This window comes from Ambystoma mexicanum, chromosome 5p, assembly GCF_040938575.1.
Source record: "Ambystoma mexicanum isolate Mex_15411 chromosome 5p, UKY_AmexF1_1, whole genome shotgun sequence".
NCBI classification, from domain to species: domain Eukaryota; kingdom Metazoa; phylum Chordata; class Amphibia; order Caudata; family Ambystomatidae; genus Ambystoma; species Ambystoma mexicanum.
The window spans coordinates 1,270,866,149-1,270,889,054 of NC_090930.1; the positions used below are offsets into that span (position 1 = coordinate 1,270,866,149).

General features: G+C 40.5%; 1 protein-coding gene across 1 annotated transcript in view; it reads left to right on the plus strand.

Moving 5' to 3' along the window:
- Nucleotides 1-22,906, plus strand: part of CDH12 (cadherin 12) — a 1,497,293-nt gene that overhangs the window by 1,304,476 nt on the left and 169,911 nt on the right. Inside the window, exon 6 of the mRNA XM_069613705.1 lies at nt 17,878-18,131. Coding sequence (XP_069469806.1) covers nt 17,878-18,131 — 254 coding nt within the window. The remainder of the gene's footprint in view (nt 1-17,877; nt 18,132-22,906) is intronic.

The following is a 22,906-nucleotide window of genomic DNA, read 5'->3' on the forward strand; positions in this document are numbered from 1 at the left end:
AGTTCCTGTGAGGAACTCCCTAAAGCTGTACACACCATGGCCTACATGAGATGTTCTACAACACCAGAGACTGTTAACCACCAAGACTGGGATGAGGAAACACTTGATGGACATCATTATAACCTAGAAAAAGAACATGTCCTTTTAAATCAAAATGTCCAATCCACTGGGACGAGCACATTGACTAGTGTGTACTCAAAAAAAAAACCTGGGGAGAGAGAGGAGCGCATACGCAGACAAGGGAAGCCCCCAAGCTGTGTATCACCGAGAGAGTGAGAGGAATACACCTGCAGGCAATAGAAGGCCCAGAGCTGCATAAACAGAGAGAGATCGAGAGAGAGAGAGGAACACATACGCAGGCAAGGGAAGACCCTGAGCTGAGTAATAACTAGAGAAGGTGGAGTGACTGGAATCAGGAAGCCCACGGGTTTCAAACTCGCCCAATGCTGAAGAGCGGCACGCCAGAGCCAAGGTGAGTCTCCACTAAGTGTAGCAGGGAAGACAGGGGCCCAGAGGAAGGTGGTAGCAAGATCACGAAGGATCTGTGGTGGACAGATATAACACAAACCATTGGCGATACCACCATAGCTATCTCATAGCAGGATGTCCAGTTAGACCTTGAAGACTGAGACACAGAGAGCAGAAAAGGAAATCCAAACAAGAGAAAGCTGATGGAGACAAACCAACAGTGGAGCGAAACCAGTGAGTAGGTCCTGAGGTACCAGGCTCCCAAACACGTTCTCCTTCACATACAAAGGTAGAAGGGAGAACAGGAAAAATGGGAGGCCCGAAGGGAATCATTACGTCATGCAAGCCTCTTTTCTCAGTGAAAGTAGTGAGGCGAAGTTACATCTGAAATTGATGAACTTGAAGTGTTATGATACAAGAGAAAGGAATACTCAAGAGTTGAATATTGATAGAAAAGAACAGTGGCTAACAATACCCTGGAAAGGGAGAAAGAAATGCTGCATCATCTGCAAAAAGCATGTAATAGAGAAGAGAGAGAACATTATGAGCCACAGTTCAAATGAACTATTCAACTGAATCAACTACAGAATCGAGTAGACCAGAACATTTTGAAATAGAAAACCGCAAGATGGAAAGTCTATGAGAGGAGTAGTATTTTCCTAGGATACGATGAAACCAGCAACACAGAAAATAGATATGACAATGGATCCTCCCAAAAGGGATTGCCAAGGAGAAGAGAAATGGCAACAATACAGTTGAAGAACTACAGAGACTGATCAAAGAAATCACAAGAGACTATTTAAGGATTATGTATTAATAAAGAATCCTACAGACTGATACTAGAAGTATCCCCAGGAGGAGGGACTCATTCTTCTGACTTAAGTTAACACATTTGGGTCTTTGCCAGACAGGATATAGTTAGCTTGATAAAAGTATAGTTTGATTACTTCTGGTTCTCAATTATTTGAAAACGAAAAGAAAATATGGTCTAGCAGTCCCACACAAGCCTTTGGCACTTATGAGTGGAGGAGAGCATTACTGATGCTCTCTCTCTCCATTAGCCCCTTGGAAATTGTATTGAACAGAAGAGAGGGTGGAGAGAGGAATGCAGGGCGAACTCTGCTTTCATTGAAGAGGGTAAAATAAATGGCTAGCTTTGCTACAAAAGTGTCCATTTAATTAGAAAACATACAGAATTGCTTAGCAATTCTGCTTATTTTATACCTTGGTGTTACTCAATAAATAATTATAATTCTAACAATTTATATTATGCATTCTGCTGGGGAGGCAGGTTGACAAGTGACGGTCATATGTCTATGGTTTGAGTGGGTAGACAAGGTGCCAGGTATGTGTTTTGTGTTGCAGGCTGGGAAGGCAGGAAGCCAGGTATGGGTCTTTTTCCATGCTAACTTCTGTTTGGCTCTGAGAGAGAATACAGAACCCTGCTTTATCTATGGCTCAACTCTACTAATTAGTCTTTTAGATGTGCCACCTCTTTACATTGGTCTAAAACTAAAGTTGGGATAAAATGGGGTTTGGGGGGTAGGTTGTCAAATTGGCAACTGGGCACAAGAAAACCTTGGCTCATATCCCAGCTTTCCATTATCCCGATGAAATCATGTTAGTATGTTTGGTATGTAGGAGAGTTTCCTGGGGTCCAGGTCTCTAAGAAGTCACAAACTAAACTGAAAGATATGATGCATAAAAGGATAGTAATATCAATAGTTACTACTATGTATACATAAGAATGTGTGGGAGGGGCAGAGTTTGGTGTGGAGGCTACTTGTTCTAGAAGTTGGGGCTGCTGCATTGTGGGCCTGGGCCACTGCACTGTGACATGGGCTATAAATGATACTTGCCCGCTAGACCAAATGTTGCCAGTCCTTCATTGACACCATCCCCAGCCAACCCAAGGAACTCAGACAACTCCAACCAATCTCAAATGCACATATGATTTTCAAAATCCTCATCAAACGTGTATACCAGCAGCTTCAGGAATACATGAAGATCAACAACCTCCTCTTTAAATCTCAACATGGATTCAGGACAATGAGAGCAACAAACACCAAACTTGACTGTATTGGGGGCATGCTGAAAACAATACAGACAATCACTCAAAAAATGTGCTCATCATACTGGACATCTCTGCAACATTTCACACCATTAATCACAATATCCTCCGAAAATAACTAGAGGAAATCATAGTAAATTGTATCGCCCTATGGTGGACCATGTCCTTCCTCACAGAGAGAACAGAAAAAACACTAGTTGCTGATCAAAGCCTTACATTCAGAGTGCCCCAAGGCTCTAGCCTCTTACCTCTTCTCCTCAACATAACTATTACCCACCCCTCCTGGATCACATCAGCAATATAGCCTCAAATGCTTCAATGATTTAGTCAACACTCAAGTTGTCTAAATAACTCACAGAATTCTCAACAACGGTAACAACTGACCTTAACACGTTCCTTCTACATGTGGACTCTACAATGGCCGGTAATAGACTTAAACTCAGCCCACCCAAAACATAAGTGGTATGGGACCACCTAATTCTGCAGCAATCCCCTGGGTGGAATTGATTGAAACCATCCACTGCACATGTCTACTGCAAGAAATACTGGAATTACAATCAACAGCAACCTCACATAAGACGTCTGGTTAAAGCCATTGTAAGGGTCTGTTTCTTCCAACTCCCTTTCTTTTGATGCATCATGCCTTACCTGACCTTCCCACAGAGGACCATGCATTTATCAGACTTGTACAATTAAGACTTAACTATACCAACAGTCTTTGCTGTGTAATTCCGGAATATTTATTCAACAGACTACACATTAACCACTCCAACTGTGACAGGGGATCAGAATCAATCACAGGGACATTTGTTCACTGTGTACCATGAAAAGTGCTACCATCCAGCAATGCTGCACTAGTAACAGTACCAAACTTCAAATTGCTAATGAAATGGAGGATCCTCGTTCTTCCTCCTAACAACCACACTTTGGAACTCTCTACTGAAACACCTCTGTTCAAAAAGATACCACCAAACTTTCAGAAAGCAGCTACACATTTGGCTCTTCAACTAACTTCCACACAAGATCAGCATCAGATCCTCGTCTATCTACAAACCTACTCACCCCAATCTCCTCCAATGGACTTTGCCTTCAAACTACAGAAATCCCTAGGAACCCACATGCACCATAATGAAATTACTATTGGAATAGGGCACACCTGTGTAAGACTTCACATAATTGTCTCCTAACAATGATATAGTTCTGGAACAGAATCTTCTCAGGAACCACATTCCCTTAAAATCAAATCAAATATGTTTTAGCATAGTATATTTTTGGTGTAATATTGACTGTACACTTTAAATCCACTTGGTTTATTTAATTGATTCTTTTACATGTTGATGTCTGTTATATGGAAAGTGTGTAAGCATTTGTTTGTATTCCCATTTCTATTTCTTAATGTGTGATTTGTGAAAGGTTTTCATAAAGAAAATATCACAATAATAAAAAGAGTTCACATAAATCGAAGAGAACCCAAAAACTATGACAATGAACTAGCCACATTATTGGCTGCATCAGCAGGTGCATTCTACCTCGGCCCAGGGGGGACTCCCTAATGCTTTAACTCTGCACATCCTACTACTTTTCACCTATCTCCCCAAAATCTCCTTACAGAAGAAGACCGCATAACTTTCGGGAAACAATGAAAACCCTTTCTTTATAACTAGATTCCAGAAAGGGATCAGCACCAGAACCCATCTAACTACACACATAGTCGCCTCATCCTTTCCACTAAGAGCCAACCTTAAATTATAGGACTACGTGAAACTCACATGCAAACCACCACCAATGTCTAAGAATGGCAAAGGGAGACCTTCACATAATCAAAATGGATTCAAATGAATACTACTGCATACATATAACAGAATGCCTCTTCACGCTATTGGGCCACACATGCTACCTCACACCCATAGAGCACCAACTGTTTGCTCTCCTCGGTCAAACACTCCCTTTTGCCTACTCCCTCCTCCCCTGACTAATCTACTCGACCTAAAATCTACCACTTTAGACTACACATAAACTACACATACAGATGGTTACCATAGCTGGCAATATTTGAACATTAATAAAGAAGTTACTAAGCTAGCACCTCTACTTCAATCACACTGCCCCACATTAGTGATTATTCTTACCCCAAGCACTTTAGCTCAGATATTGAGTTCTCCAATTTAGACCACACACTCCCAAGTGTCTCCTCAAAACACATAGAAACATACCACTACACAGCTGAGTGTTTTTGCATCTGCCTCTCCCACTATCCAACTAACAATTCTCCTCCCCCTTTTCTCTTGAAGAGCCTCATGCAGCAAATCCAACAACACTGGCAAAAGTGTGTTGTACAAGACTACTTCTATGTATGTATTTACTTACTAAACTCCATATTTGTCTACTCCCTCAACTACCCAACCACCCTCTAACAACTCATTCTTCCACTTCACTCGACACTCATGAGTCGGGAACAGTTAGCTGTCCGAAGTCTAGCCAGATGCACATGAATTCTACAGAGCTCTGAATAATACCACTCTGTGAGGTCCTATTACTCTGTTTCACATTAATGGGTAGCATTGCTCCAGGTCCTTGGACTCTCCCTTCCAGATATCATATTCTGAAGGGACACCATAAAAACCCATGGAAAAATACTGACACATAGGACCTGGATAACTTATCAGGTGTATTTATGAAGCACATGTTCACCCACAAAGGGGCATATTGGTGCTAATAACAGATGTTTATTGTTACCCAAATTAATGGTACTCATTTCTTCAACCTCAGAAAGATTATGGGCTGAGTGGGCCTGCCAGGATTCGAATCTATGACCATGAGGTCAAACACAGGCCCCTCTAGTGGATGCATTAGTCCATTGAGCCACAGACCCAGATACATGTGATCTACACCCATCACCACCACAGGATTCACATCTGCCTCTCCAACTATCCCATAAACTGTAATCATAAATGGAACCAAAAACTGGCTGAAAACAATGGTCTGGAGGGTGTTGGAAAAAGATGATACCAGCAAAGAATGAGATATGTGGAAATAACCCACAAACTGAGGTTTCACACACTCACCAGGAACATATATTCAAACAAGCTCAGAAGGAATGGATTTGAAGTTGAATTTAACTGCAACAGCAGGAAGATTCAGAATGTTCCCTGTAACATTAGCATGAAGGTCACAACTTGGCTAAATTAGGAAACAAATAAACTGTATTACAGAAATATTAGTATCAGACAATATGGAAAAGGATTAAGCAAGACATTCTGAAAATAAAAGAACTTTAAGGTGTTTTGAAAAGTTGCACAGTCCTGACATATGCCAATGGATTCACTGTTTCAAAGACACTTATAGGTAAACAGCACATTTATTCAACAATTGTCAAAGTATTGTACAAAGCCATAAAGACACATTGAAATTATAAAAATCAATATATTACTGTTGCCCATAATTTGAATCAGCAAGGAAATAACTATCTTCTAAACTGTGGAAATATTTTTGATCTAAGACTCCATTAGCTAGTGTCATCCCCTGTGATTTCCTAAACTAACTTGTTGTTTTTCAATTGGAACACAATGAATTGATAAATGTATTGTATCCTGCAATGTATTTCAATTAAATCATGTGAAATAATGCTGAATGTAATAATGATGCAAGTATAAATGAAGAAAAGAAAGAATCAATGGTTCTGTCGGAGAGCATTGTATTCAATTCAGCTTGAAATTGTGCTAGCTGCATGTTGACCTGCTTGTCAATTCAGAGCCAAATCTCTCCCACCTTTAGGAGTCTTCTGGGGGAAGATGTTAGAAAAATACTGTAAACGTTAAAGAATATAAAATCTATGGGCTTCACACATTATACAATCTGTAATTTCTTGATGGTTGGAGCCTGTGATATTATATGGTGAACTTCAAAAAGCATTCATTGCATTTAACTTGACATGTTGAAACATCCATCACCATAAAACACAACATCTGTGAGCAGAACACAAAGGGTCCTGTTAACTAGCTTACATTAATATCGAATCAAGGCCTCACTGAACTCATGATGTGGCTCTGTTTACCAGAAGTCATGTGCCAATCACTATATTATAGGGTGAATTACAGGGCAAGTTTAGGCATCTATATTTTCCTTGATTTAGAGCATCCCATAATCATCATTGATTTTACATGCAGAAAGTGAATGATACTCATACATCTTGAAAAACAAGAACTAGAGGCATGAAACCAAGTGAGTTTTAATGATCAAAGATCAAGAACACCTCTTCGTTTGGACACCAAATTCAACATGCCTATGATTTCTAATAATTAATAAAATTATGAAGCAAAATGCAACATAATTATGTCACATCTGATTTTAGTTTCATTAAGTTTGCCTATTCCTATCATAACATTTGGAAGAAAGAAAGAAAGTGTCTGAATTAATTTTTGGCCCCACCTGTCCTATCCACAAATATAGAAATTATAACTATAAAATGGAGACTGAAATGTGCATTCATTAGGCATGACTAACTATGAAGTGGGCCAATTAAATCACTGGGTCTATCACCTAGTCGGACACAATTATGACCTAAGTGTGGGAATTATGGAGTCTTTCAAAACTGTGAATACAGAGGAGAGAGGCATTCTGAAACTCTAAAGAGCTGGAGGAGAGAACACTGCCGTTCTTAAAGGATGGATTAAAGAGGGAGAACCAAGTAAGGGCTTCAGAGGCAAGGGCTATTGTCCCTGGGGATGAATCAAGTCCACAAGGGACCCAGCAGAAGGGAATCTGATGGTGACTCTTATTCCCCCAGGAACACGTGTGGCTTTCTCTTGGCTGCATGCCTCTAATAATTAAACACAATTAAGTATGATATTTCCTAAGTACCTTTGGGGAAGTGCTATCAAAATACATTCATTTAAATAAACTATTTTCTTAGGTTGGGTGTGTGAGTTAAAAGAGTTGGTGCCTTCTTAATTGAAAACATTACTTTTCTAACGCAAAACCTGCAGATCCAAGCTATTGTAAGCCTTTTTTATAATACAAGTTAGTAGCCTGCACCGCTGGTCCTACAGGGGAAATGCAAGACATGTCACATTTGTCTGATTCTGGAATGTAGATGTGTCATCGGGGAAAGCAAAGTATTTGGGATAGCGTTATTTACAAATGTAACAAATGTATTTATTTAATTTAGTTATTGTGCATTGGTAAGACACTTATGTACTTATACATCAAATAAATTGTGTTTCAATGTGCTTACAGTACAACAGGGAGGGGACATGGGAATGAAGAACAATACAACAATGAAAGAGGCAGACCTACTAGGCCTTGTGAGCATTCAGATTGTGCAAGTGCAGAGTGAGAGAAGGCATGAGGGAGTGGGGTAAGTGCTATGTGTATCAGAAAGGGAAGTGCTAGGGAGTGAGCATCTGTAAGTGCTTAGATGGAGTGGTCAGCTGCCACTAAATAGGTAAGTTCAGGCCTGCGCCAAAGCAAAAGTGCAGAGGAGGAGGATGGAGGTGATTGGGTGTATGAGGCCAGGCCCACCTTAGGGCCCTGGTCACCAAAATCAGCAACCGCGTGATTTAACAGAGGATGGGGAAAGGGAAAGAGAAGGTGAAAAGGAAAGTCTTGAGGAGTTTCTGGAATTTTAGGAGATCCGGCTAGGGACGAGGAGGAAGGGTGAGGCTATTCCACAGGCGGTATCCTGATGAGGAAAGAGATTGGCCACCAGCTTGCTGTTTAGTGAAGCGCTTAAAACAAAGAGAGTTGGTGCCAGAATAATGTAAAGATCTAGAAGGGGAGTGTTTATAGAGCAAGTTGTAGATAGTGTGGCGTACACAGTCAGGAATGATGGAGGAAGTAAGTAGAGGACCCGAGGGAAGTTGAAGAAGAGTTGTGTGTCATCAGCATAACACTGGAATTTAGGAGAAAGTGGAAATGAGGTATGCAAGAGGAGCGAGCTAGTTGTTAAAGAGCTGGTGAGAAAGGTTGGAGCACTGGGGGACGCCACATGTGGAGCTAAATGAACTGTTTTAAGTTGAAATCAAGGATTTGATATATTATCCGACAAGCAGTAGAATTGTAATAAGAATGTTTAATGTTGTTCATCACTTACTGCATGTATAGAATTGATCAGTATATAGGTGCTTGCTGTGGGAAATTCCTATATTCATGCAGGCAGTTCATTTTGCATTTATTGACCGGCTGCATATGATTCTGTGACATTGTTGATACTTCTGTTACATAACAGTAGAGACCACGAATAAAAATATAGAACAGTGTCCCTATTTTCTTTTCAGCTCATGTACAGTGAGGCCAACAATAGTTTCGAAAAGAACTATACAAGACCACTTATTATTCTTTTTTTTTCATTTTGCTTTAACTTCCAACTTACAATATATATAAACAGGAACCATATCACAAGCTAAAACAATATGACTTCAGCAATGTTACATTTTGCAGAGCAAAATGTTTTTTATAAAAGTAGTTCCTTTTTTAGCGGATATGGATGAAACTTTGAAGATGAACAGAAGTTACCACCTAACTTTATGTGCCCTCAAATTGCATTCTTTGGCCTTTTAAAGTGAAAGTGTAATGACTGCAATATTGTCTTCACAGTCATTCCACCTTTGTAGAACAATACAATTAGATGTTAGCACTGGCTGTCTACCTATTTCTTCCTCAAGCCAATTGTATTAAATTTCATTGGGAAAAAATGCCATGCTACTCATCATTTCATAAATCATGGTTTAAGGATCTTTCTTTCTTTCTTTCTTTCTTTCTTTCTTTCTTTCTTTCTTTCTTTCTTTCTTTCTTTCTTCTCTCGCCCCCACCTCTGTATCTCCCCCCAGGGTTTCATATTCCCTGTCCTGATCTCTGTCTATCCCTCTCTCCTGTATTGTCTCTCCCACGTCCCCCTCTTCCTGTCTGTCCATTTCTTAGAGCTCTGTTTCCTCTATTTTTCTCATTCCCTCTCTGTATTTTCCAACGGATTTGCCTCTCTTTTTCTGCCCCTCGATTGTATTCATTGTGTTTGTTGAAACAGGAAAGGCAAGCACTTTGATCATATGATCTGTGAGTAAGCATAGAGTGGTGTAATCCCATTGTATGGTCCTTTATGATACTTCTTAGTTGGCAGATTACAAATGAAATGTTGAATGGGGAGGATTCCAGAGGGAACAGTGACTGCAAACAACACATAAATACAAGAAATGTCATACCTTATTTCTGTATTCATTATTTTGCATTGTTTAAAGTGATATAGCTCCTTTAGGTTTGTAGGGGCACGGCATATTTGTAGAGCAGTCTTGAAGGAAAGAGGCTACACTGTTGCCGTCAGTGGTAGAGAGTTTCTGTGGTGCTGAACAAGGTCAGGGGGACTAATGATGCAGAAATGGCAGGCAGTGCCGGGCAACGGGAAAATGTCTGAGTGAGCAGGTAGTGCAATGTGGTCAGTAAAGAGAGAGAGAGGTTCCAGATGGGAAGACCCCAACCTGTAAATGGATTTCTAAAAAATTGCCAGGAATTTGAGGAGGGGCCAGTGTTTTGTGGCATACCATCAGGCTCAGAAAAATGCTAACGTGGGCCAGTTTTTTGGTCAAAATGGGCCGCTTCTTTGGCCCATGTGGGACAGTTTGATAAGTTACTTCATCTTTGACCAGTGTTATGAATAAATAAATATTCTTTAAAATGTAAAACTTCCATCACATGTGATCAAAAACCTCCCCCTTGGGTACTACTGAAACAATCTGTCACCAAAGGAATGAAGTGCCATTTGCAACTGTGGGCTACTTTTTCATTGGTGCCCGAGACAATTCTATGCCCCAGTCCAACCCTGCATACCATCCCACTTGAGGGTGCTAGGCAGTGGTTGGAGAGTAGAACAATGAGTAATAGAGATGATTGTAAAGCTGTTACTTGCAAAGTTATGCATTTTGTTTAAATATGCAAACCAGTATAGAGGAGAGCCATGACGGAGACTAGAGCAGTAGATGTGAGGCTTGGAAAATGCATGAAAAACAATCATACAGTAGGATAGGATTGTAGGATAGATGGGGTCAGAACCTGGGGCTATTCAGTAACTGTATACCAGCAACTGTAGCCATGAAGATAATTCATTGTTGGCGCTTTAGTTTGGCGTCAGAGAGGACCCAAAGTTTGTGAGACTGTGGTGAGGCGATCAGGGAAACATGACAACATGGATGGGAGAAGGGTTGGAGCTTGGGGAGCTGGGAGGCAGATGACTTTGGTCTTGAACACGTTGAGCATTAGCCTACTGACACACATTCAGTAGTGGATGCCAGAATGGCAGCTTGAAATACGGATCAGACTTTGTTACATACCAAAGAGTATGCTTAGCAAGGTTCTGTCTCATAAACTAGATGGAAAAACCCTAATAATGACACTGCGGGACCATAATCTCATACCTTTAGATACATGTTGACCCTTGTGCCAAGGTTCAAAATACACTCTTTCAAGGTAAGCAAATGGCATTCTTGCATCTTGACACCTCTCTGGACATTCCCTAGATTACACCTCTATACGTAGTGTGTTTTGATCATTTGAGTTTATATATAATGCATCTAACGAGAATATATTTCGAAGGAGTAACATCAGATGCATGTGACCTGAGCGTAATGTACTTTGACATTATTGTCACTTCCGCAATTAGGCAAATTCTTTAAATTGCAGAAATATGAATCTCACTCTCTCACTCTGTCTCTATGTCTGTCTCTCTCTTGCGCTCTCTCTGCCTATTCCACTCTCACTCTCTCTTTCACTGTCTTTGGAACACAAAAAGACTGATTCGCAAAAGCATAGTAGCGCCAAGAATCACGTGCAGTGTTTAGAGAGGAGTAAAATGTGTCTGATGTTCAATAGGAAATATTACTACAAGGTGCTTAAATAGTTGTGAATTCTCATTTCATTCCCCAAGAGTCCCTTTTTTTTGGTGTAAGTTACTGGAGGAATAATTTACTGCAGATCTTATTTGCAACTTACATCTCAAAACAGCTTCTGTGTTCTTTACAGTAACTCTGGCGCAAAGACTTCTCCAGCAGACAGGGATTTATTGATTGTTCACTCAAGTCATGCAACTGCTCGAGCACAGTCATTTCCCCAGACCTGCAATATAGTTTTCTGGAATTTAAATTTTTCAGCCAAATGCATTATCATTGAATGTAGTGAGCTACGGCTGTCCCTAAATGTGTGGCTGCTCCTCTGTCTCCCTTCCTCCACCACCACAGTTTTGACTGCATTTGCATTTCAAGTGGTTGCAATTGTTGAAAACCAGAACCAATTTTATCAGTAGAAGTCATGTTTGCCAGACATATGTTTCACAAGTGGTCCTGTTATAATTATTTTGCTGTAGGTGTAGGCCATTTGCAGGCTATTTTGTGTCATAAAGGTTCTCATTGAAAGGCAGTAATGGAAAGGTTCCAACCTAACTCACAAGGCAGCTCTTTTTTTCAATGTCACATTTATGATCTTCTAAACCACCAATGCAGTGGTTGTGAAACATGTGCATACGTATATGAGCTTGTGCCTGTGCAATATGACAAATATAAGAGCAAATGGTGAACCAGTTCATGAGGGTATGAATGAAGTGGGACTAATACCGGGGACACAAATAAAAAAAGAAACAGGCGTATTACAGAGGTAACATTGATCTAAAGGGAAAGTGTTTTAAACAAAAGAGGAGTAATGTACAACAATACAACATTTCACCATCATATGGCACTGTAGGGAGTAGTAGGGTCAGAGACCATGTGGTGAAGGGCATGGGAAGCTGTGAAGATTAGGTCAAACTTTGAAGTGATTCACAGTCAGGCTGGCTTTGATTGTGATGGGCTTTGGGTTCCAATTGAGGGGGAGGAGTAAGAAAAAAGAGTATAAGTGAGAGGATGTGCAGGTGGGCATGGGACAGTGAGGTTGAGTGCAGAGGATGTGAATGGTATGGTGAGCGGAGAGAGAGGTACAAACAACCAGGTACTGAGATGCATGGCCATTGATATCTTTGCAGACTAGCTGAAAGGAAATGGATGGAGCGGCTTTCCATGGATAGCCAACTAGCATGGTGTCAGTAAGTAGAAGTGGGGGGAAATTGGGGGTAGGTTGTAGAGCGTGCAGAGAGAGAAGTTGAAGACGTTGTGTAGAGGGAGGTAGGGATAGAAAGAAGGACAAACTATTGGCATGAGCAGTAGTCTAGATTGCAAAAAGGTGCATATTAAAGTTTTGATAGGTTGGTGGAAACATTTTTCAAATTTTGTTAAGGTTAATATAAGCAACATATTTGTGATAATGATGCATTTTTGCTGTCGGAGCTCCCTACCAAAGAAGTCCCAAAGCTTGCGATGCTTTGGTAAGGGACCAAAAAGGTCTGGCAGGATAGACAAAGGGGAGCAGAGGGATTTCATTGGAAACCGAGAGAAAAATGATTTTCATTTTTAAGAGTTCAGCAAGAGGCATTAGCAAGCCATTGAGTGGCAGTTTTCAGTGATACAGTCTTCTCTCCATTCCAATATGACTGGGGTGAAGGAGGGAATGGAGAACATGATCTGAGTGTCATCAGCAAAGAGGTGAGATTAAAAGCCAAATGATAAGATAAGCTTGTATAGGGAACAGGAATTTAGGGTGAAGAACAGAGGTCCAAGGAGAGATCCTTGTGGAACACTGGGAGGGAGAGTTGTGGGGTCAAAGCTTTGTAAGTTGAGGTAGATTTCAAAGGAGCAATGCAGGCGAGAGCAGATTTGCAAATTCCATGGTCCTGCAGAGTGATGAGGGGAGAGGAGTAGTAGACAGTGTCAAAAGCGTCTAAAAGGCCAAGAGGACGAGTAAAGCAGAGTTTTTCTTTTTTTTTTCTTTTTTTTTTATAATTTGATTATTGGTTTAAGAAATCTGTAAAAATATTTACTTGAACATTCATAATTATACATATAAAACTTTCATATTGCCCTCAATCACCATTTTCGTAAGTCTAAAAATGCAAATGATTCCAAGGTAGATGGCAACCTTACTATGTACATAACAAGCTTGCCCTCTATGTGAGGTCCATGGTTTTTATAAACTTGACAATAGCTATTTGCACTTTTGGTCTCTGCAAGTGTAAAAGGTGCAGCCACAAGCTTTCCACTTTCAGAATCCTGTAATCCTCAAATAGTGAGTCAAAGAATGTTTTCCTTTCTTCTAATATCTTCGGGCATTCAGATAGTTCATGTTGTAATATCTCTGGTTTTCTATGATTGCATAGAAATCTGCAGTAATTCTCACTTTTTGCTATTATCCTTCTTCTTGCTTGGATTTCTCTCGTATTATACAAATTCAAGCGGAAATGCATGTAGGCTTGTCTAAAGGTCAGACACAGGAACTTCAAGAGATACGGTGCTGTTTGCCGCAATTTCTTTTCCATGCAGCAATCAGTATTGCTTGTTTTAAATATCTTGCTTTTTGTCATGGTTTGGTTCCAATCAAACTGTAGCAATTTTGTTTCAGCTCGCATTGGGTTTTCGACCAATAGTTCTTCTGATATATCTGCCTCTGCCAATGTTTGCTCAATGAATCTTGTCCATTTAGTCAGAAATATGTTTCGATGTTTTCATATAGTCTGCTATCGTGCCCAAAAGGGTATTTTTAGTTTGTTAATTCAGACATTTTTTGTATAGAGAACACATTTTCCATTTATACAAGCCTAACAAACACGGTATTGCAAGCTCAAACCTCATTGTTGCCATTGGTTGCGATTTTGGTACTCTCAGGATAGAATTCCAATAGGCACCTTCAATTTTCTCCCATTACAAGGCAGATCTAGACCATATAGTATGATTGGCACTACGTTTTGTAAATAAAATGGTAACATTTTGAAAACTTCCCATGTCTTGTCTGTATGATTTTGGTTTGTGATATTGCTGAGTTTAGCTTCCCTCTTATATCCTCTTGATATGGCAAGTCAGTAGGATGATTATTAATATTAACTCCCAAGTACTTGTAATTGTTAACAACTTGCAACACCTTCATATTTAGGCACCATTTATTGATGTAATTATGCTTTATTTTGTTCGCTGGGTGATAATAAAACACTTTTGTTTTCTGCACATTGATTTCCAGGTCCTTTTTAACTGCGTATTTGTCAAGTGCGATTAGTAGATTTTGCAGGCCTTTCGGTGTCTTCACAATTAGCACCAGATCAAATGCATAAAACAATGATTGTATCTTTGTCATCCCCAGAGATGGCGAGTCGGAGATTACTTGCTCAAAGTCTTTCCTCATGTCAGCTATGTAGAAATGAAATAGGGACAAAGCCATAAAACATTCCTGCTTGAGACCTCGGAAAGTATTAATAGCTTCATTTAGATGACCCTTTTAATTTAATCTTATTTGAATCAAGGTGTTGAGATGCAATTGGTGGATAATGTTTAACAGCATCCCTGCACAGCCTCAGTTTGTTAAATAGCTTATTTTGGGATATAGAGTTGAACGCTGCTTTAAAATCTATGAAGGCCATGTGGATGGGCTGTTTAATGTTTTGCATTTGAAATTGGAGGTCGCCATTCCTACAACAAAACTGATTTGATTTGGATCATGTAACTTTTGTTCCCTTAGCTACTATTGCAAATCCCTCATAATCAATCTGGCAAATAGTTTTCCCGGAGCATCTAATAAGGCAATTGGTTGATTGTTGCCAGTCTCTTGTCTGTTCCCCTTTTTAAATACCATTATGATTATTGATTTTTTCCAGGATGGTGGAATCTTCTGGGTTTCCATTATTTCCTTGAATATTTTAAGTAGTATTTCAGCCCACTGATCCGAATTTTACTTGAGCATTTAATTTGTTAGTCGTCCGGGCCATGGGGCTCTCGATATTCTCGTTTTGAGATATAGAATTTGATCTCCTCCAAGTCAAATTTTATTAGGCTAGGTGATGCTTTCTCTTTTTGGCTGGCATAATGATATTGCTCTATAGCTGCATATAGAGTAGAACAATATTTTGTCCATTCAGCTTCCGATATGGTATTTATCTGCAATGATGTTTGCGAATTATGCGTGGCTTAATTAATAAGATCCCATATTTGTTTTTAATTCTTCATATGCATGGAGAGTAACATGGCCTGACTGTCATTATGGTACATCAAAGATTTTCGGGCAGTCATCCAGTTCTTCTGTTTTGATTTGATATTTTTGGTTAGTTCTAATTTCTCTTTGATGCGTAGTCTGCAAATCATTCTCATTTCTCCACGGAGTCTCCTTTTTTGATGGTAGACTTCAATATCATGGATATGTTTGTGTCTGAAGAGAGTTTCTAGTAGTGAGCATCAGAGAGACATTTGGAAACCTGCAGAAGTGCAGTCTCAGTGGAGAGTGTACTCAAGGTGGCTTTCAGTCTCACAGCCAGGTTGTAGCAGGGTGTTGATGGCCCAGGAAGGTTTGTTTTGAGGCACGGCCAACGGATGGTGCTTAGAATCCTCTGGGAATGCAGGTTGTGGCAAATAAATTACTTTACAATAACAGTTCAGTTATGTGGTGCAGTTACATAAGCCTCTGTGAGCTAATCAAGGTGTTCAAGTTGGGATAAGATGTAAAAAAACAGCCAGTGGGCTGTTTGCAGTCTGTAGGCTGCTAGCAGAAAGTGCAACTCACAAAGGAAAAAAAGGTAGACACACAATAGTGCGATGTGCTTTCCCCTAATGGACTTCAAAGGGACACGTAGAGCTAGGCTGATGGGAGACAGGTAAGTGCCATCAGTGGGGGTGAGATAGGAGGGCGCAGATTGTGTGGACAGTGGCTGGAGAGCAGAACAGCAGATGCCGGGGAACCCCAGAATGTAGATAGTTTTTCATTGCTTAGATTACCAATGCTGCTTACATTTCTGTTTCCCTCTTCTCCGTTTCTAGTTTTCAAATGTATGGGCTAACCAAAGCAAACAGGAAATTGATGCCCGGAATGGTTAACAACTGCTTTGCATGTTTGTAGCCATTTGACATATGGTCACTCTCCTCGTCCCTTTTAATATCTGCTTCCAATTGACAATCTCATTTTATATTGTTTGTTTTAAATTGTACCTAACTTGTTTACAGAAATGTCACACATTTCTACCAATCAGTGTGTTTTAATTTGAGATCATAACAGTTCCTATTATTAAAAATGCTAGGGAAAAGGTTATATCCCAGCTCCCATATCTGATTTTGTTTAGGTCTAGTGTTCAAACCCCTACAATACCAATGTTCTTATTTTGAAGTTATCATAACTCTTTATAGGCTTATGTACAGCACGGTACATCACTGTGCTCCTGGCACCATCATGTGAAAGGTTCTGAGTGTCTAAACTGTAGGACTGTGGAAGGTGCAAAATGTTTGGTAAGCCTTGCACCCATGGTGGTGTCATTTGTGTTTAGCACCAAACTATGGAGAGAGTGAAGAGGTGCAGTTAGTTTGCTTTTATGCATATCAGTGATAGAGGAAAACAGTGTGTGGGAGGCGGCTCTCCAAGACACAAGTTACCATATAGCATAAGCATGTCAGCCAATAGTACAATGTTGATAACAAGTACAGTAACTTACATCTGATCAATAAGAAGGGCCTTCTTACACTACACTCAATCTTGGTGGTCTTATTATTCTACAAGTTTAAAAAAAAGTTTTTTAAATGTGTTCTTACAATACCAAAATATTCTCCACCACATAACGTGTCTTGCTCCAAACATCCCACCCATGCAAGTACATTACCCTTCGGTGTCACATTTTGCATACAACACTTTACCTGCAGGGTTCAAGTTTAATTTAACTTTGTTTACAAAGGTCTGCAAGACAATATTTCATTTTAATGAATACATGTAAGGTCACACTTGTACATCTTCCCAATTCAGACTCCTCCTCGACGCAGCCACAGCTACATAACATGACAAATTGCTGAAATCTCCTTTCTTAATAATTAGTAAGTCCTTTTTTGTATTTAAAGTAACTTACTCATGAGTTATGTTCAACTTTAGTCAAGTGTAGGTCAGACCTACTCCTGGAAAAAAGCGTAGTCAATCTGCCCCGATATGTGTATGGATTTCCTCTAAAGATAAGAAAGAAAATTAGATCCCGATACAATTTAAAAGGAAATGATTTGTCATTATGCATACAAAATCGGTGATAGGTCTAAGGAGTGTAGTAAAGGTTAAGTCAGTGTGAAGTAATTGCTTTTGTAAGTTATCCCAAATATAACCATATTTTATAATGCAATGCTTATTAATCAAGCGTGTTTCACTAGGAAACAATTTCTGTTACCCTAGCAACTCCGGACTAATTGAGATAAAAAGTGTTTGTGAAAGACTGTTAACCAGTTTGATATGTTTATATGAGATTTGTTGTTCTGTCTTTGCCACAGTCACTAGACTTTGAAACAAAGAAAGCATATACCTTTAAGGTAGAAGCCTCAAATGTCCATCTGGACCATCGGTTCCATTCGGCGGGCCCCTTCAAAGACACAGCCACGGTAAAGATCAACGTGTTGGATGTAGATGAGCCCTCAGTGTTCAGCAAGCCGGTGTACAGCATGGAAGTTTATGAGGATACGCCTGTCGGCACCATCATAGGAGCAGTAACTGCCCAAGACCTTGACCTTGGTTCAAGTGCTGTAAGGTAAAGAAACCATTTCCACAATGTTTTCAGTGTTTCATGCGTACAGGATTTGTTTTGGTGATTATCTGTGGTGCATTCCGCCATTTTGTACTACCTTACTTACATTTCCTTCCCTTTGGGTCCAGGGGTGGGTCTTTCACTTGGATTTTGCTGTAGTCTTACATTGCCATACTTGCATTTCCTGGCTTAGTGTCCAGGGTATGGGACCTATTGTTGAACTCTACTGTTGTTTTGCACAGCCATACTTGCATCATTTTTTTCTTCCCTTAGAGTCCATGGATGGGTTTCTCAATTCTATGTTGCTGTTGTTTCACACTGCTATACGAGCATTTTCTTCCCGTAGGGTCCAGGGTTGGTTGCACAATTGAATTGGCTGTGGTCTTACACTTCCATGCTTGCACGTTCTTGTCCTAGGGTCCAGGGACTGGGACAGGGACTGGGTCTCTCTGCTGGACCTTGCTGTTGTTTTGCACTGTCATACTTGCCTTTCCTTCTCCTAGGGTCCAAGAGTGGGTCTCTCAATTGAATGTTGCTGTAGTCTTATGCTGACATACTTGCATTTTCTTGTTTTGGGGGTCCAAGGTGTGGAAATTACTGTTGAACCTTTCTGTTGTTTTGCACTGCCACACTTTCTTACATTAAGGTCCAGGGGTGGGTTGCACAAAGGAATTATGCTGTGAACTTCCACTTCTATACATGAATTTTCTTGTTTTATGGTTCAGGGAGTAGGTCTGTCTCTCTGTTGAACGTCGCTGTTGTTTCGCACTGCCATACTTGCTTTTTCTTCCTTTAGAGTCCATGGCCTGGGTCTCACAATTGCATTTTGCTGCTATATGGCATTTTCACACTTGCATCTGGCCTCCCACAAGGTTAAAGAATAAGGCTTCCAGTTAAGCACCTTGCTGCTGCTCTGCATTTGCACCCAAGTGTCCTCCTCCTAGAGTGCTCCCAAGCGTAGAGTGCATCTCTCCTGCTGCGAGCATTACTTGGGTTTGTTTCTCTCTGTAATTTTCACTGCCGTTGAGGTTGGACACTGTAAAGGTGTTAGAAGGATGAGATCAGCACACAGGTGGTATTTTTCTGGCTATAGAATTGTATTGGTAGCAAAGCAAACGAGAAAATCCTGTCCGACCCTAGTTCTAAGAGGGGTTTCCCTGCCTCGTATAATACTAAGGAATGTGTCAGGATGTCAATCTTAAGCAAAGAGTTTGTCATCCTGTGTGCAAAAACCCAATTCCATCCCTTACACTATATTCAACTAAACAAAAGGGGTACATCTTTTTGATTCAGAAGAAAAGTTTCTTGCTTCAGGATTATTGCCAAAAGTTAACTTTGAGTGATTCAAATGAAATGCTCTTTTTAATCATTACAAAGCAAAAGTCTCAAAAAGGTTTCCTTTTGTTTAAGGTTCAATAATGCACATAGAAGAAAGAGTCTTGTATTTTCACTGTGTCCTGAGAAAGATCCCCTGCTCTTGATTCCACAAACAGCAGATGGTATATTTCCCTTCCCCTGGTCTTTTCCACAATGCTCCCAACAATGTGCATCTTTACTGTGTCATGAGAAGGAACCCCTCCTCTTGATTGCTTTTTACAATGTCCACAAGCACCATGTGGTATATATCACTTTGCTTGGTCTTTTCCTGATCCTTAACTGTTTGTACCTTGTTCACTATCCTGGCAGGTATTTTTGTTATCAGGTCACAGGACCCTGTATTATTGGGTTCTCTCTCTTTTTTGTCCCCAACCCATTTGGCTTCTTGCTCTTGTGCCCCAGACCCCTATGGTTTCTTACCCTTGGGTCAAACACCCATTTGGCGTCTTGCTTTTGGATCCCAGACCCATTTTACTTCTTGTTCTCTTGATGTGTTCAGCCCTGGTCTTCCACCTTCCCAGGGCCTGCCACGAAGAAGATGGCTCTGAAGGATACTCCTTACTGGATGCAGGACCCCGACCCATATCCCACTGCAGTATAGTCTCTTGGGGATGCCAGCAGGCCTCTTGGTTTCCCAATCCTTCTCTAGTTGCTCTCTGTCGGCTGCTTCTGGGACTTTCTGGGTCTCTCACCTCTGTTTGGAGACTTCCAGCTCTCTTGATTGTCTGGTGTTTCGGTTTCCAGCTTCCAGACCCAGCCCAACCATGTTGAAGCTCTCTGGAGTGTCTCTGCTGATGGGTAAGTAACTAGACTGTGGTTGCTTCATTCGGCTCCTGCCCGCTGGCTCCGGAGCTCCAGGTTCCTCCAAGGAGAATCTCCATCTGTGGTTGAATTCCCCTCATTTATTTCACTAGTGTCTGGGCCAATAGGAAATTCGCAAAGACTAGACTGCTCAGCAGGATTCACAAAGGTGATCTTGATGCTTCAACACCTCCTCCTCATTTCCGTATCGATCTTGAAGACTCCTAGTGAGTCAGTTGGACTCTTCTTTGTACCAGTATTGTTCTTGAGAATTCCTAGTGAGTCAGTTGGACTCTTCTTCATCTCAGTAATGTAATTGAGTATTCCTAGTGAGTCATTTGGACTCAACTCTATCTCATTACTGATCTTCGGGACTCATAGCATGTCAGTTGGACTCTTCTTCATCTCACTAGTGGTATTGAGGACTCATAGAGAGTCAGCGGGGCTCTCCTTCATCTCAGTAATTATATTGATGACTCCTAGTGAGTCAGTTTGACTCTTCTTCATCCCAGTACTGGTCTTGAGGACTCCCCTCATCCCAGTATTCCCTACCTTACTGTTTTTTTTTCTTTAAAACAATTTTATTTATTGATCCAAGGCAGACTCTTAGACAACATATATCAATTTGACAGCAAACCAAACAAAACATAAGTCATATTGTCCACATTGTGCCCCTGTTTCCAGGTTTAATGGCTATTCAGTTGCCTCTGACTGTTTTTGATATTAACCCACCAAAGTTCCCCCACCTCCCTCTCCCGCACCGCCCCCTTCTTAACCCCAACTTTTGAAGACCAGAGTTTTCTCTCATTATTGAATTCCTTCCAGGAGGCCTTTACCGGGTTGTGTCCATAGTTGGGCCCTTAGGTGACGTCCGTATTTATGAGTATTTGTGGCCTGAAGAATAGTGCTTCTCTATCCCTTGCCTGTTCATGGAAGGGGTTCCAGACTGCCAGGAACTTCAGATATTTCCCTGTAAGGAGGGCACATATATATATATTTTTTTTTTTAAATTAAAATTCAGTTTATTACAAACTTTTTTTAAATGCATCAACGTTAAAAACACACAATTAAGAAAAGAAGAGAAACCAGAAGGAGTATAAGAAAGAAAAGTGACAGGGCAGGGAGCATATTCATAATCCCTGAAAAAAAAACATCTTAATGCTTAATGTACACTGTCCATCTTAAAGGATCACAAGGTGAAAAGTCATCAGAATAAAAGAATGTTAGGGCAAAGGTTAGCTTTTTTTCTTCTCCTTCCAACATTTTTTTCCACCAGGTGTCTCCATTTCTAGTTGGGTAAAGTTCAATCTCCTTACCCATGCATTTTGTTCGGAGAGATCTCAATTTCGGGCAGAAGATCACAAGATGTTTCAACGTCTCCTCGTCCTTTACGCAAAATCGGCAAGTTAAGTCTTCAGGTTCGCCTATCTTTTTTCTCCTGTGTTGAACTTCCTTTGTTTCAAACAGGCTCAGCCTGAGCTTAAGAAAGCTTCTCCTTTGACTTTTGCAAGGAAATATTAGAAGGTATTTTGGAATCTCGTTACGTGCTTTCACCTCTGCTGGATATGTCCGCATACATGCGTGTTGTGCCCTTTTCTCAACTGTTTTGATCCAGTCGAGAGCCCACAATTCTTTTTTTACCGCTTCAAGATTTGTTATTAGCGTTTTCTTATCAGTTCCGAGTTGGGCCAAGGCCTTTTCACAGTTCTTTATCCATTTGTCAAGAACACTTTCTGGATTTTGCGGAGTAGGTATGTTTAGAATCTCAAATTGCTTTAAGTTATCCACTCCTATTGCTTTCCTAAGTAGGGGTAGGGTGTTCCATATGATCCCGGCATTAATTGACGTTAGGCCCAATTCATATTGAATACAAGCTGTTTGTGTACTCTGTGGGAGCTGTAAGATTCTTTTCCAGAAGATATTTTCACATTGTGGCCATAACGAATGGGGACCTCCAAGCATTGCCTCCGCCCCTTGGATCAAGGCCGGGATTACATTTGTTCTGTAAAAGGTCACTATTGGTTTTATCGAAAATTTCCCAAACCTTTATTTGTAACACAGCTCCTTGTCCTGCCAAGGCTTTACATTTCATTTTTATTTTCAGTATCATTGGCTCATCATTAATGTTTGAGTTTATGAGTGTACCAAGATACGGAGCTTGCATTACAACGTTAAGCGTTTAACTTCCAAGTTTCCATTGGAACGCTTTCCTGTTCCGACTCATAGCGCCTTTTAGATTTCTTATCTGCTTAATCTCAATTTTTTTGTATTGATCTCCAGCCTATTTTCGTCAATATGTTTTTGCAAAGCTGTTAATTTTCTCTGGAGACCTATCGGAGTCCGGTCTAAGTGAACTATATCGTCTGCATATAGCAGCCAATTCACTTGGTTTCCATTAATTCTCGGGGGAAAGGATGTGGGTTCCTCTATTACATTGCCCACATCTGCTATGAATGTGTTAAACAATGTTGAACAACGGGCACCCTTCGTTGATCCAACAAGAGGTTTTTATTGAACATGAGAGTGGACCCATTATATTTAGTCGAATTTGGATCTGTGTGTCTGTGTGTAATTCCTTAATAGCCATTATCAAGCTTGGA